This window comes from Macrobrachium rosenbergii, chromosome 48 (genome assembly GCF_040412425.1).
Source record: "Macrobrachium rosenbergii isolate ZJJX-2024 chromosome 48, ASM4041242v1, whole genome shotgun sequence".
In the NCBI taxonomy this organism is placed as follows: domain Eukaryota; kingdom Metazoa; phylum Arthropoda; class Malacostraca; order Decapoda; family Palaemonidae; genus Macrobrachium; species Macrobrachium rosenbergii.
Window position 1 is genome coordinate 47,756,320 of NC_089788.1, and position 15,303 is coordinate 47,771,622.

Genomic DNA, 15,303 nt, shown 5'->3' on the forward strand with positions numbered 1-15,303 from the left:
AACTTGTAAAATTTTACTTGATATCCAAATGAGTGGCTTTTCGAGTAGCCTACATAATACAGTACTAAAGCTTACAAAATAATGAACCATTAGTCATTAACAGATCCTGTGACTATGATGAGCACGTCCAAGTGGTAGAAAAATTGCCAATCCACCCCAGCTGAACTTGCTTGTTTGCCTCTTGGCTGCCTCCATCTGTCAGTCAATTGAGTGCAACTGATCGTTTCCATAATTCACCAGGTATTACTGATTAACCCATTTTTACCTTCTTATACTTTAGGTCACAGGGCTACATTTATGGAATATAACTCCCAAACATATTCCTTTCGAGTTTTGTGGAAAGGTTCTTGAATTAAATTCAATTACTAACTTTGAAATCCCAATCAAAACGAAGGCAGTCTCTTTATAGATGGTGTACATTTTCCCTTAAATATTGAAAAATCTGCATTCAGTCATTTAGGATAACTTGTGAAGAAAAAACATGGATCATTCTTTTTATAATCGTATATCATACTGAATTAATGAGTGGATGCAAATGAATATGTTGGTTTACTGCCTATGCCACAGAATCTCATTTGATTTTGAAATTTCAGAGACATGTCACATAAGAAATAACTGGTTTTACAAATGAATGTCATAGTCACCCTCATGTTTACTGCGGACTGCCTCAGATACCCAGAAATGGGACACTCCAACCCCCTAAACAAACCTACCCTACACATCTCGTAATTTTTTTTTTTTCTCACAAGTGGACCCTTTTCAATGTGTCCGAACTAAATTAAGTATATCTTAGTTTAACCAGACCACTGAGCTGATTAACAGCTCTCCTAGGGCTGGCCCAAAGGATTAGATTTATTTTTATGTGGCTAAGAACCAGTTGGTTACCTAGTAACGGGACCTACAGCTTATTGTGGAATCCGAACCACATTATAGCGAAAAATGAATTTCTATCACCAGAAACAAATTCCTCTTGTTCTTCACTGGCCAGTCGCAGATTCGAACTCACGACCAACAGAGTGGTAGTTGAGAATGGAACCCGCTCACCCAGCAAGGAACGGTGTCCGAACTAGATTCGTGAATTTTTACTGTGCCTTAGTGCTTAGCTTTTGATCTCATTGAGCATACAAATCAACACCCCTTAAAATGGAAAAGCATAATGTAAATACCTTCACGATGATGACAATGTTCCCCTTGGGAATGTGACCTCACTGGTAACGAGAGCAAAATTCTAGTAGTTATGTACTGTAGGCTAGTAAGACCCAAAAATTACTGGGACACTTTGCACCGTTCTAGAGCAAACAGGTGAGGCTATACCCCTACATGACATCATGTTTAGTTTCAGTGGTTATTACCCATTGAGCCTCCATTAGTGACATATGTTGATGCCCAGCCTACTTAACATTACCATTAGCAGAAGGACACTATTTTTAACAAAATGGTCAATCTTTATCTTAAATTAAGTTTGTTAAACACCAGAACCCATAAATTCACCAGTTTGTTTATATATACATATATATATATATATATATATATATATATATATATATATATATATATATATATATATATATATATATATATATATATATATATATGTGTGTGTGTGTGTGTGTGTATGTATATATATATATATATATTCTTTGGACTATTGCCCTTGTCATGGGCAACATTCGTGCTTATTGAAACTTCATCGTTGCTTTTCACACTTCCCTTCATGTGAATTAATTGTACATAATTATCTCTTTGTGCCTGTGAAGATTAATATCTATATAGATAATTATGTACAATTAATCCACATGAAGGGAAGTGTGAAAGGCAATGAAGTAGTTTAAATAAGCCCGACTGTTGCCCATGACGAGGGTAATAGTCCAAAGCATGATGCAGGTGTTGTATATAAGATACCGTGTGTAGGCAATTAGATTCATTCTTTAGCAGGATGATAACTGAGACAAGATGTTGATCTTCAGAATGATACTTTATTAACAAACTACAGTGGTATTTATATGAATTGTTGACCAATCAGTGGCCATGAAATTTACATAGTAACTAACAGACCAATAATGCACATGCATTCAATTTTAGACTTTGTATCTTCTGTATAGATGAAGGTCAGGTATGACGGAAGTCGGCACCATCCTGCTGGCTTGATGTGTTGCTAAAGAGAATGATGTGAGAACCACAGTTCGAGGGACAGTTGTGAGCCAGGTGTCACAGAAGTTGGTGCCATCCTGTCGGCTCATGGAGTGCAGCGTGGAAACCTATTCGTGTGGCACAATACCCCATCCTTGAAAGTTGACCATGGAGCTGCAGAGGGCATCCCACCCTGAAAACTGGACTGGAGGAGTAATGTCGCTGGGCAAATACGGTGGTTTCAGGTGGTCAATGGAAACCCAATCTGTCATGCCACAGATGTCGATGAGGAAAGCTTTCCGCTTACGGACAATGACCTGGTAGGGACCCTAGTAAGATTGGGTTAAAGGCGGTCGAACGACATCAGTTCTGATAAACACGTGTTGCAGTATGTAGATCCTTGGGGATAAAGGTCTTGTCATCTGGCTTATAGGGTGGGCAGTCAGAGGCGAATTTCCCAACGATGGTCTGGAGTCTGATGATGTCGGGTGAGGTGTTATTGACAGGGAAGAATTCTCCAGGTATCATGAGCGGATCCCCATACACCATCTCGGCTGCTGACAGGTCAAGGCTCTCTTTAGGTGTGGTCTGAAGGCCAAGGAGGACCCATGGAAGCTGCAAGTACCAGGTCAAGGAGTTGCAGCGAGACATCAGGGCTGCTTTCAAAGTGCAGTGAAACCTCTCAACCATCCCATTGGATTCGGGATGGTAGGCGGTTGTGTGATGCAACTGGGTGCCGAGGAGGCCATTGAGGGACATCCGGAACTGTTACGTGAAGGTAGTGCCTCTGTCAGAGGTGATGTGATTGGGTATGCCGAATCTGGACGCCCATGATGAGAGGAAAGCACTGGCACATGCTGCTGCTGATGCCTCAGTCATAGGGGCAGCTTCAGGCCATCTTGTCGAGCGGTCGACCATTGTGAGTAGGTAATGATGTCCTTCAGAGCATGGGAGGGGTCCTACAATGTCAATGTGAACATGGGCGAAACGGTGTTGTGGTTAATGAAAGGAGCCCACAGCTGAATCTGTGTGATGCTGGATTTTGGAGAGCTAGCAGGAAGAAGATTCACTGGACCATGACTTTGCATTTTTCAATATACTGTGACAGATAAAGCACTTCTTCAGGAGGAGGGTTTTTGTGGATCATCCTGCAGGGTGTGCCAGACTTAAGGCGATGTCAAAGTGCCTGTGGGATCCATGGGCATGGGCAGCTGGTGCTGATATCACAGAGGATGGAGGTAGGGCTGTTGTCATTGAGGGGGATGTCATGCCATTGCAGAGACATTAAGGGGGCCTTGCAGGCATTGAGCTCTGGGTCCCGCTGTTGCTTGGCTGCCAGCTGCTTGTAATAGAGGCCAAGGTGTACTGCATCAATGGAGATTCTGGAGAGGATGTCAGTGACAGGGTTGTTTCCCAGGAACATGGCAAAGGGTGCGGTTGAATTCGGCGATGGCTGACAAGTGGCTGCACTGACAGGGTGACCAGGCATCGGGCTGTCGGTTTATAGAATGTACTAGCAGCAGATGGTCAGTTTGAAGGGTGAAAGGCTTGGCCTCCAAAAAATGTTGGAAGTGTTTGACGGCGAGGTATGCCGCCAAGAGCTCGTGGTCAAACGTAGAGTAGTTTGTCTCTGTCTTGCTGACTTTCCTGCTAAACATGGCTAGGGGTCGAGATCGACCATATATGATCAGCTCCAAAACAGCTCCTATGGCTACGTTGCAGGTGTCCATGAAAAGCAGTAAAGAATGACCTGGTGCAGGGAAAGAGAGGGCAGTGGCCTTGGCAAGGGCGTTTTTGGTGGAGGTGAAGGCGGCTTCCTGCAGGGATTGTCAGGCAAGGGCCTTGGGCTTGCCCTTGAGGACTTCGTAGAGTGGGTCCAAGGTCGAGGCGATGTTGGGCAAAAAGCGATGATAATAGTTCACCATTCCGAGGAATTCTTGTGGACTCTTAACGTTGGTAGGTGTGGGGAACTTTATGACAGCAGTGACCTTCTAGGGCAAGGGCTGGACAACCCCAGGTGCTATGAGGTACCCCAAGAATTCTAACCTCTTGGTGGTGAAGGAGCATTTGTTGTATTGGATGACGAGGCCATTTTCTTGCAGGCGTTGGAGGACAGTGTGCAGGTGTTGGAGGTGCTCTTCCTTTGCCGCAGAGAAAATTAAAATATCATCGACATAACAGATGCAGAAGGGAACGTCTCCCAGGATGCCATCCGTCAATCACTGAAAAGTAGCTCCTGCACTTAGGAGGTGAAAGCAGGAGTAATTGAAGGTGAAGGTGCTGAAGGGCGTTGTGATGGCTGTCTTTGGGATGTCTTTGGGATTCATGGGGACCTGGAAGTAACCTTTGAGAGGGTCCAGCTCTGAGAAGATTTTTGTGCCATGTAGGAAGGTGGTCATATCTGTGATGTAAGGGAGGGGGTAGTGGTCAGCCTCGGTGATCATTCAGCCTTCTGTAGTCACCGCATGGGCATAGGGTGCTGTCTTTTTTTGTTACTATGTAGAAGGGAGATGCCCAAGGACTGGATGCTTTTTGTCACAAACCCATCTTCTCCATCTTTGCAGCAGCAAGTTTTTCAGGTGGTAGACGTCAGAAACAGGAGTGTACGGGAGGGCCCAAGGTCTTAATGTGGTGGAAAATACAGTGCTTGGCAGGGATTTGATGAGATGGTCGTAGTTCATGTTTGAAAGCATCTGGGTATGTGGCGAGCAAGTGTGGAAACTTGTCTCTGGAATCAGTTACGTGGAGGGCAAGTTCTGCAGGGGTTGCAGCGATGGGCATCGTGGACAGATCAGTGGCATCAACATGGCGCCTGTTGGCAACGTTAACGAGCAGTTGGTGATGTGCCAAGAAGTCCACCCCAAGGAGAGGTATTGAGACTTCAGCAACAGTAAACCGCCAGTGGTACTTTCTGTTGCCAAGGTTAAGGGCGAGATGTTTCTGACAGAAGGTAAGGATGGGAGAGCCGTTGGCAGTTGTGAATCAGACATTGGATGGCTGTGGGCATTTGGTTGGTTGACTGGATGCAGGCAGAAGGGGACAGCAAGCCACTGTGTCGACCAAAAAACTAGTACCTGTGGTGGAATCAAGGATAAAAAAGACAGAGGTGCTGATAGAGAACGTAGGATTGGATATGTCAAGATTAAGGTTAGATTCATGTACATTAGCATGGCCCCTGGTTGAGGGCTATGCACCTGCTGTGGCTACCACGAGCGGTGATAGCCATTTCAAGCATTTTTTGGCCATGGGCATCCTGGGAGGCAGTTCTTGGTAGCAGGGTCGAATGTTCTATGGTATCGGCAAAGCTGAAACGGCAGCGATTGCTGCTCCATGTGGTCGGCGCCCTTGAGTTTCTGAAGGCGGAATGGGCAGTGAGGGTTTGTCCTGGAAGTTTGCAAGAATTTGATGGCCATAGTGACTTCTGTGGCATTAAGAAGGCCTTCTGTCACTGAAGGGTTGGACGTTCCTTAATAGGTGGCAAAGGCATGGGCATTGGCGGCTGTTTGCAGCAGCGTGGGCATCTGTCAGATTGTCTGCTAGCGTGGCGAGGGTATCATCGTCTGTGTCTTCAATGTTGGTGAATGCTGCCCTTACTGACATTGGCAGGCACTATAGCCAGAGTGCCTTGAGGATGTCAGTTGATTTGAGAGAACCATCTGCTGCAGGAGGAAGACAGGCAAGGGCTCTCATCTCGAGAAGGGAGGCCAGTGGATGTTGATCACCTAAGGGTTGCTGTGCTGCGTCGAAGATCTGTTGTACACAAACTGCTGGGGGTGGCGTGAATCTGTCCAGTAGGGACTCCTTCAGGTCTTCATACTGGACGACGTTGGTGCCTTTAGCACTCTGCTAGCTGGGGGAAGAGGTGGTCCAGCAGGGCAGCGAGAATGTAATCTGCCTTGGTCGACAAGGACCGTACACCCTTGATTCAAAGTGTGACTTCAGCTCGACAGAACTGTGTAGGCATTAGTCAGTGTGAAGGTCGGAAGCTTGACTTGGGTGATGTTATCGGCAGGAGTGGCAGAGGAGGGGGGTGATGTGTTGTCGCTGGACATCTCAGGCATCTTTGCTGGGTGTTGGTGTGGCAGGGTCACCACTTTAGCAGTATGGTAATTGAGAAAAGACGTTGGTCTTCAGAATGATACTTTATTAACAAACTACAGTGGTATTTATAAGAATTGCTGAGTAGTCAGTAGCCAGGAAATTTATATAGTAACTAACAGACCAATAATGCACATGCATTTGATTTTAGACTTTGTATCTTCTGTATAGACGAAGACCAGGTGTGTCACGGAAGTCTGCGCCATCCTGCTGGTTTGATGTGTTGCTAAGAAGAATGGTGTGAGAACCCAAGGTCCAAGAGCCAGGTGTGAGCCAGGTGTCACGGAAGGTGGTGCCATCCTGTCGGCTCATGGAGGACATCGTGGGAACCTATTCACGTGGCACAATTCAGAACAAACTGGAAAATGGAATTGCTCAGCAGAGGTATAATAAAGCTGCAGATGATTCCTAGAGTGCAGTTAACACTCACATTAAAAATTTTAATTTTCCAGCTGGAATGAGGCGAAGCAAGTTTTCACATGTTACGGGATGGAATGGAATATAGAATTTTGACTAATATGCCAATCGCTGGGACCCATGAGGTCATTCAGCGCTTTCACTTGTTACGGAAAGGTATATTTTAGAATCTGCATGTATTTTCCATACTCGGAAATTAAGTTTAACCCAGATGCCCCTCACATTTTTAATCAACAGTATCTACTGAAAGAGGCCCTTGATTAGCAAATATCCCTCACTCTCTGAATATGTCTATTTATATATGTGTGTCCCAGTTGTATTTATATAGATTTTATGCGTGTGCTTATTTATATGTGGTTGTATATTTCTATGCACATGCAATGTAGGCTATGTTAGTACATGTTTTAGGCATATGAGGGTATGTGTATATATAATGTGTTTTTCATTAATTACCATTTGTGTATTTTTGTGCTTTCGTATATGTTTGTGTATTTCCTGTCTATATCCACTACTATAAAGAGAAATATTAAAGAATATACATATTTATAAATATCTATTTGTAAATATATTTATATATATTTTTTTTTATTGTAGCATCGTGTTACAGCGAACACTGGTGATTGCAGCATTCATCAATCTTTAAGCTGCGTAAAGTTCTGTTTATTTTGGCGAGATGCTGATTTTGGCGACATTATGAAAAATAATAACGATAAATGTTAAAATGGGATTGTTTCGTACTAGAAAACAAAAATTTGAGTGCTCTACCATGAAAAAATAATTACCAAAAATTATTTCAGCCCGTTCAAAGTAAAGCATATAAACATCATTTTATCATTAGGGGTATCGTATTGTACCTAAAAAAATGAAATAAAAGTAATTTGCAGTCACCAATAACAATATTAAGATTATGATTATTAGTATTCTTAACATTTTTCTGAGTTCTCCAAATATATAATTATCTTAAATTCAGAACACTGCTGAAACAATGCTTAGTATAATTTTGGCATTGAATTACGCAAGACCCCCCGCAAAAAGTAAAGACAGAAAACGGGGCTGATAGCCTGTCATTTTTTATCAAATAATATTAACGAAGACTCTTGCATGTACTCGCAGATAAGCTGCCTCAGTTCCTTATCACGAAGGGTGGCCAGATCAGCTATAAATCAAGAGATTAAAAACCTCTCTCTCTCTCTCTCTCTCTCTCTCTCTCTCTCTCTCTCTCTCTCTCTCTCTCTCTCTGTTCCTGACCCCTCGAAGCTCACCCCACAAACAGTTGCGGGCACGCTACACGCCAAGAGCTACTGTAGGCGTTGAGCTTTAACATGAATATAGATGACTGCTTCACATCCGTACCAATTTTCCTAGTATTACGTTCCCCATTTCATTCGGTCTTTTATCTGGCACAGTTTCACCTGATAACCATGCCTCTTCTCTTGTGCTTATTCGGAAATTATACGGTGACTTCCTCGTGATTAGGGTAACTTAATATGGTTATAAATTCCATCCTTGATGTTTGCTAACGATTCTTACCATGCAGGCTGGCGGTAGGGCAGTTCCTGATATAATTGTACCGGTCTTGATGGAGTTCAAAATGACAGCTTAAGAAAAGTAAACTGGAACTGAGAAGTGTATGCTGATGACTTATCAGTCATCAACACACTTCGCAGTTCCAATATACTTTCCGTAAGCTGAGAGATCATTTGAAATAAGAATTGGAATCTTTGGGAAAGAACTTAAGATTGACACTACGATAGATAGTTGATCATATTGTTATGACACATCGAATTTTTTGTTAGGCTGATGATGACAAGAAAATAAAGAAAAGTGCTAAGGAGAACTTTCTGCAGACTGTGAGCGGAGTCTAAAAGAAAAAGAGGTCTGAGAGTTGAGGCTTTTCGATGAATTCAAGTAGATGACAACAAATTTACAAAGAAAAAGTTATGAAATTTGAAACAAATGAGAGAGATGATGCTGTGTGTAAAATTGGTAATGTTGACAACGTAACTATAAAAAAAAAAAAAACACTGAAAAAGCTTTCACCTAAATTACATGTGACATACGGAGTAAAGAGTCAAAGGAATGTTTCATAAGTAACCTGATTTTAAAAAATTAATTCTTGCAGAATAGCTGGGATATTGAGAGAAAGGTTTCAAGTATTTCTGATAAGCCAGCTTCTGGGAAAACTAGGCATTGCATATCGAAATGTAGTTCAGTGGTCACAGATTTGATTCAGTAGAATCAAGATTAGATAAACCTAGAATGGAGAACATGTAATGTGAGATACAGATACCACATCGCCATCTGTTTCTATTGTTGAATGTGTGGCGCTCGTAATTGAATGGCCCTGCTACGGAAGGAGAGAAGATGATCCATGCTGCGGTGGCGAATGAGAGAAGTTGTCAAACATTTGAGGAGGAGATTCAAAGGATTGGGAACAGAACTGTCCATGGACTGATTGTGCGTTGTTTTACAGTTATTACATGGATGGAAATGAAACAGTTGAATTAGATGAAATAGGACTGAAATTTTTATTATAGATAAAATGGCCGTAGAATGCTGAAGAACGTTTCTTTCGAGCCAGTGCCCCGAGATTATGAATGTGTTGAATTCAGTAAGGGATTTTGGAGTGGTACTATTGAGCCTTTGAAAAAATTGTCCCAAAATTGTTTATAAAAATATTACCAGTATCCATATTTATTGCCTGTTACACGAGCGGAAACAAGATTAGTGATGCTTACAGATTTCAGCTATATATAGCATGAACTGTTTATCCCGTAGTGGGGTAGCGCCATCAGTGCACCTCACGCGGTGCACTATAGGCAGTACTTAAGGTTCTCTGCAGCGTCCCTTCGGCCCCTAGCTGCAACCCCTTTCATTCCTTTTACTGTACCTCTGTTTATATTATCTTTCTTCCATCTTATTTTCCACCCTCTCCTAACAGCTGTTTCATAGTGTAACTGCGAGGTGTTCCTCCTGTTACACCTTTCAAACTTTCCTTAGTCTCAATTTCCGTTTCAGCGCTGAATGACCCCATAGGCCCCAGCGCTTGGCTATTAGCTAAAATTGTGTATTCCAATTCCAAATCCAATGAACTACTTTATTTGGTGTTGCCTTGCAGAGTGGCTTTTTTTGATGGAGTGCAGCCGAAAATCGAAAGGAAACTAGTAGTCTAAGACATGTAAGCAATCAAGTTTCAATTTAATTCCTAGTAAATAAATAAACTGACATTTTACCCTTCAGACCTAATGCCCTTGTACAACTCCCACCTGAAATTATACTGTCATTGCCTTACGTAATTCTTTAAAGTAACTAACTTTTTTTTTTTTTGCTGTATGACATTGTTTACAACTAATTTACCCCCTGACAGCTGACCCCTCCCCTTTTACACCCCATTGTTAGTGAAGTAGAACCTTTAAACCTGGGCTACCCAAAGCATACCTCATTCTTAACCCTCATTGCTAGTTTTATATATTCCTCCAGTTTTTTTATAAGATTTTAAAGTTTCTAAGTTTATGCTCCGATCCTTTAGTTTTTTTAGTTTATTAAAAGAAAGTAAATGTTTAGCATTCTTTTCTTACATTCTGCTGAGACCAAACACGCTCTTGTACATTCCCTTGAGGCTTGCTTTCTGGTTCAACATTTTGAGTCTGGCTCTCCTCCTCATAAAGACTGCATCTTCGTCCTGAGTTCTTTACTGCACTAATTGTTTTCTAACCTTCCTCCCTTTCCCCTACCCAGCCTCTCTCTCTCTCTCTCTCTCTCTCTCTCTCTCTCTCTCTCTCTCTCTCTCTCTCTCTCTCTCTGTTATTATTCTTCAGCATACAAGCCAAAGATATTTCCGATTGTCTGCTTCCCAAGAAGCAAAGGTTTTAATAAACACCTGGAAAGTTTTCAAGTCGTCTTAGAATATCTATGGTGCAAACCCTACTATGAGAGAAAGTAACAATCAGCTCTCCTATTTAATCGATAGACTACCGAGTTCGGCTGGGTTAGTTACTTATTTTACTGGTTTTTTAGTTTTCTGTAAAATTAAACTATTGTGCCGGCTTTCTCTGTCCGTCCGCACTTTTTCTGTCCACGCTTTTTTCTGTCCGCCATCAGATCTTAAAAACTACTGAGGCTAGAGGGCTGCGAATTGTATGTTGATCATCCACCCTCCAATCATCAAACATACCAAATTACAGCTCTCCAGCCTCAGTAGTTTTTATTTTATTTAAAGTTAAAGTTAGCCTTAATCGTGCATCCGACAACGATATAGGAAAGGCCACCACCGGACCGTGGTTAAAGATTCATGGGCCGCGGCTCATACAGTATTATACCGAGACCACCGAAAGATAGATCTATTTTCGGTGGCCTTGATTATACGCTGTACGGAAAACTCGATTGCCCGAAGAAACTTCGGCGCATCTTTTACTTGTTTACTATTTAAAACATTACAGTAAAAATCCCTTTCATCACTTGCCTTACTAATATCTCCGCTAGATGGCGGCGTTCTGTAGACTATCTTGTGCAAGGTCCAAAGAAGGGTTCTTTTCCTTGGACCTTCATCTAGCGAGCTATATATAACTATACAGCATCTGGGTACTTACTTTATTTGATTCATCTCGACCAATTTCTGACATGGTTTTCAATTTCGATCCATTTATCAAGACAGCTGCAGGGCTGTCTCGCAGGCCACCCCGCCTGTCTTATATGAGTTCTTGTAACCATGCACATAGTCTAATAACTGGAAAATTTCAAATGCTGGTAGGTATGCATATACTGGGTTGTTTCCTGCGCTCTGTTCCGTGGGAGTTTTTTGATAAATTAACAGCATTATAGATTGGTTTCATCTGTACATTATTATTAATAATAATAACAATAATAATAATAATAATAATAATAATAATAATTCATCTACACCATTATTAGTATTATCTCTACTAAGTGGAATTTGGCTTTGTTACCTTCGATAAAGGAGGCTATGTTCTTGGGTCGGTTTGTTTGTTTGTTTGCCTATTAGCAGGATCACCGAAAAAAATTTCCCCATTTAAGAAAATTACACAAGGCGAGTCTTTGACTCTCAACCAGTGATTCTTTTTGGGACTGATCTGGATAAGGGACCTTTTCTTGAGGTGGAGGGTATTAGTCAGCCTTGACGGAGGCTTGCTGCCTCCGAAATCTTGTTGCAAATACTGCAGGCTTCGAAAGCCGAACTCCTGTGCACCATTATCATTGTATTGGTAACCAAATTAAAACGCCACAAAAATGCCACAATATATGTGACAAATATATATATATATATATATATATATATATATATATATATATATATATATATATATATATATATATATATATATATATATATATGTATATGTGTGTGTGTGTATAAAATTTATATATATATATATATATATATATATATATATATATATATATATATATATATATATATATATATATATATATATGTATGTATGTATATATTTATATGTATAGACACATAGAGAGGTGGATAGATATATGTGTGTGTATGCGTGTGTGTGACCGTCCAGGTAAGGCCTTAAATGACATACCGGAAAGATGTGAGCTTTGTTTCCCGGACAAAAGAATTTTGGAATTTGACACGGGACAAAGCAAGACTTCCCTTCATTCCCGTAATATTAACTCTTTGTAAACACTTCGGCGTCTTATTCCTTCTGACCAGGTAAAAAAAAAAAAAGGAGGAAAATGGTGCTGAGAGGAAGGAGGTAAAATAGAGGAAAATGTAGAGCGGGGAAAAGAGGGAACAAGGAAAAGAAAACGCTGAGTTTTCAGGAATTCCCTCAATTGGTCTTATTTGGACTTTTACGTCAGGCAGTGGGCCAAATGGGTTCACTAATTTGTACAAGAAATCCGAAGTTGAGAGAGAAGGAGACACAGAGTTTCGCGGAGAGAACTGCAATGCTTCAAAATTTGTTTAGTAAAAATATTGTTAGAAATTCTTCATTTGGATCTTAGGCTTTGTAGTGACAAGTGTATCCAAGAGTGCGAAAAAATCAAGAAAATAAGAGGTCATTGTGGCTATAACATATATATATATATATATATATATATATATATATATATATATATATATATATATATATATATATATATATATATATATATATATATATATATATATATATATATATATATATATATATATATATATATATATATATATATATATATATATATATATATATATATATATATATATATATATATATATATATATATACTATATATATATATATATATATATATATATTTATATATATATATATATGTATATATATATATATATATATATATATATATATATATATATATATATATATATATATATATATATATATATATATATATATTTTATATATATATATATATATATATAATTTTTTTTTCACTGAACTTGCTAATCGTTTATAAGTCACGTTGAATCTAAATTAGTCAAAATGGTTCTTAAAATGTCTATTTCTCTTACAAGGAATTCAAATTACTTCTAATTTTTCGCTTTATTGCCCAATAACTGGTCCAAAAAAGCAAATACTAACACACCTTACTTTGTTCTACACTTACCACTTTCCCTGCCTACCGCTGTTTGTCCCTTAAATGGTGACTATCTCTCTCTCTCTCTCTCTCTCTCTCTCTCTCTCTCTCTCTCTCTCTCTCTCTCTCTCTCTCTCTCTCTCTCTAAAATACCGTATCTTAATTAATTCACTTTATCTACGTGGTTCTCTCTTCCTGTTTGCTAAGGATAATAACAGTTAGCATATTCAAACCAGAAGTCAGCTCCCAAGCCTCCTTTCTCATCAAGGCCTGTGACAGAAATGAATTTTCGTTTGTGTACTGTAAACCGAGAAATAACCAGCCTTTGCCATTTACCTCTTTTAATCCTGGAAATATTAGTGTTCACGATACCATGACAGTTAATGTTGCCTTTACTTTCTCTGCAAACATGCCCTCATGAGGAGAGAGAGAGAGAGAGTATCGGTGAAAGCAACCTTAGGTAAATCAGTTGCATTCGTCGTTGATTTTAACCATAGATCTATAGCATTTGTCTTTAAATTTACCACAGAATAATACAATTCCACATTGATTTTTTCCGATCAATTGCATTTACCGCTCACATTTCCACGGATCAACATTTTTCGGTAATTCTGCCACTTAACATGATTTGTTAATCATTTTGTATATATAACTAATTTTTCCCAGGCCGCGAGTTTTTACTGTAAATAATTCCGCGATCTAAGAGCATTTATTTCGATTTTGTCCAGATTCTCTGCAAAATCTACTGATTCTAAAAAGAGCGAATAATGCAAAAACAACAACAGAAGGTTGCGCTTCAACATTCCAAAACCCTCAGCACCGCATCCTTCCAGCTCTAGTTGGTTCCAGTGGGTCCTGGTCGGTTCTATCCGTTCTGTTCCGCTCTGGTGAGCGAAGGCTGCCGCGAGCGATCAGCCTCGTGGATCTGAAGTTGGGAAACAAATACCGGAGAAGAGGCGAGGACAGGTTGTCTGGGAAGTTGTTTAGAAAGTACTGACGAAATTTGCGCTCGTGTATAAAACTTCTTCAGCGTCCAAACTTCTCCAAAGGTAAACATAGAAACAATCAAGTTCAACGAACAACTCCAGAGCTCGATGAATATCATTTACATGCGAAATTGAGAATGTTTTTTGTTTGATGGATCCTAATTGTCCTAATAGATAGTTAACGATTCCTCTTCATTTTTTTATCAGCTCTCGACGCCAGTCTTACCGTCTTGCTTATGGTTATGTTGCTGTTGTTTCGTCCAGTTTTTGTCTCATCCACTTTTACGGCGCACGAATTCTAAGGAAGGTGACATTTATCTTTCCTTTACACTGTTCAATTATTTTTTTATCAAATAATTATCTCAGTATTCAATTATTGCCTATTATATAATCTTTAAAACTAGTAACATACAATTACCTATTAACTATTTGTATTACTAATTATCTTAAATGCCATCTACACATAATTCAACAAAATAACCCCACCAAGTAATTGAAATTTATAAGTGTAAGCGTTCAAGGGGACTGCACAGTTTTGTTATTAACCTGAATATATAAGGCAGACAAGTTAGTATTAAGCCATTTTATATATTCCTATATGGGCAATTGAGAACTACCTAGAATCTCGGGTACTTGCGTCACTGCTTTAAAGTTACCCATTGTCTTCGTTGGTCAGCTTGTTTTCAGATTCAGTGAGAGCTTATCATCAATAACAGCAGTAATAGCAGTGAACATCATCCTCGTCATCATAATTGTTATTACTGTTCTTTTGTCTCCGATTAATTCCTTCTTCCTAATCAAACAATTCGTTTAGTCTTGGAGCAAAGTCGGTCAGTGTTCGATAATCTTTTTGTTAACTGATAAATAAACGTATAATTTATTTCGATAGGAAAACTCTTCAATAGACGTGCAATGATAGATGGATTGGCTGACAGATCATTAAGACCAAACAGTTATTGCATTGTTAGCGGTCGCTGACAAAAATTTAGTGATTCATAAATTCTATATATCTGCCTATCTATACCTAACTTTCTCGTATGAACAGTTCTAGTATCTATTCAGTGTTTTGATAAAGAGCTAATTTTTTATAAACTCAAGCAGAGAATTCTGAGAA

At 39.7% G+C, this 15,303-nt stretch overlaps 1 protein-coding gene across 1 annotated transcript; it reads right to left on the minus strand.

Annotated features, from left to right (window-relative positions):
- Positions 1-2,493: 2,493 nt before the first annotated feature.
- Positions 2,494-2,889, minus strand: LOC136831084 (uncharacterized). Its single transcript, XM_067091033.1, has one exon. It carries the CDS (start codon positions 2,887-2,889, stop codon positions 2,494-2,496), a length of 396 nt encoding a protein of 131 aa, XP_066947134.1.
- Positions 2,890-15,303: the final 12,414 nt, after the last annotated feature.

Coding starts and splice junctions, on each gene's coding strand:
- LOC136831084 (XM_067091033.1), bottom strand. CDS start 2,889: ATGTCCCTCAATGGCCTCCTCGGCACCCAGTTGCATCACACAACCGCC.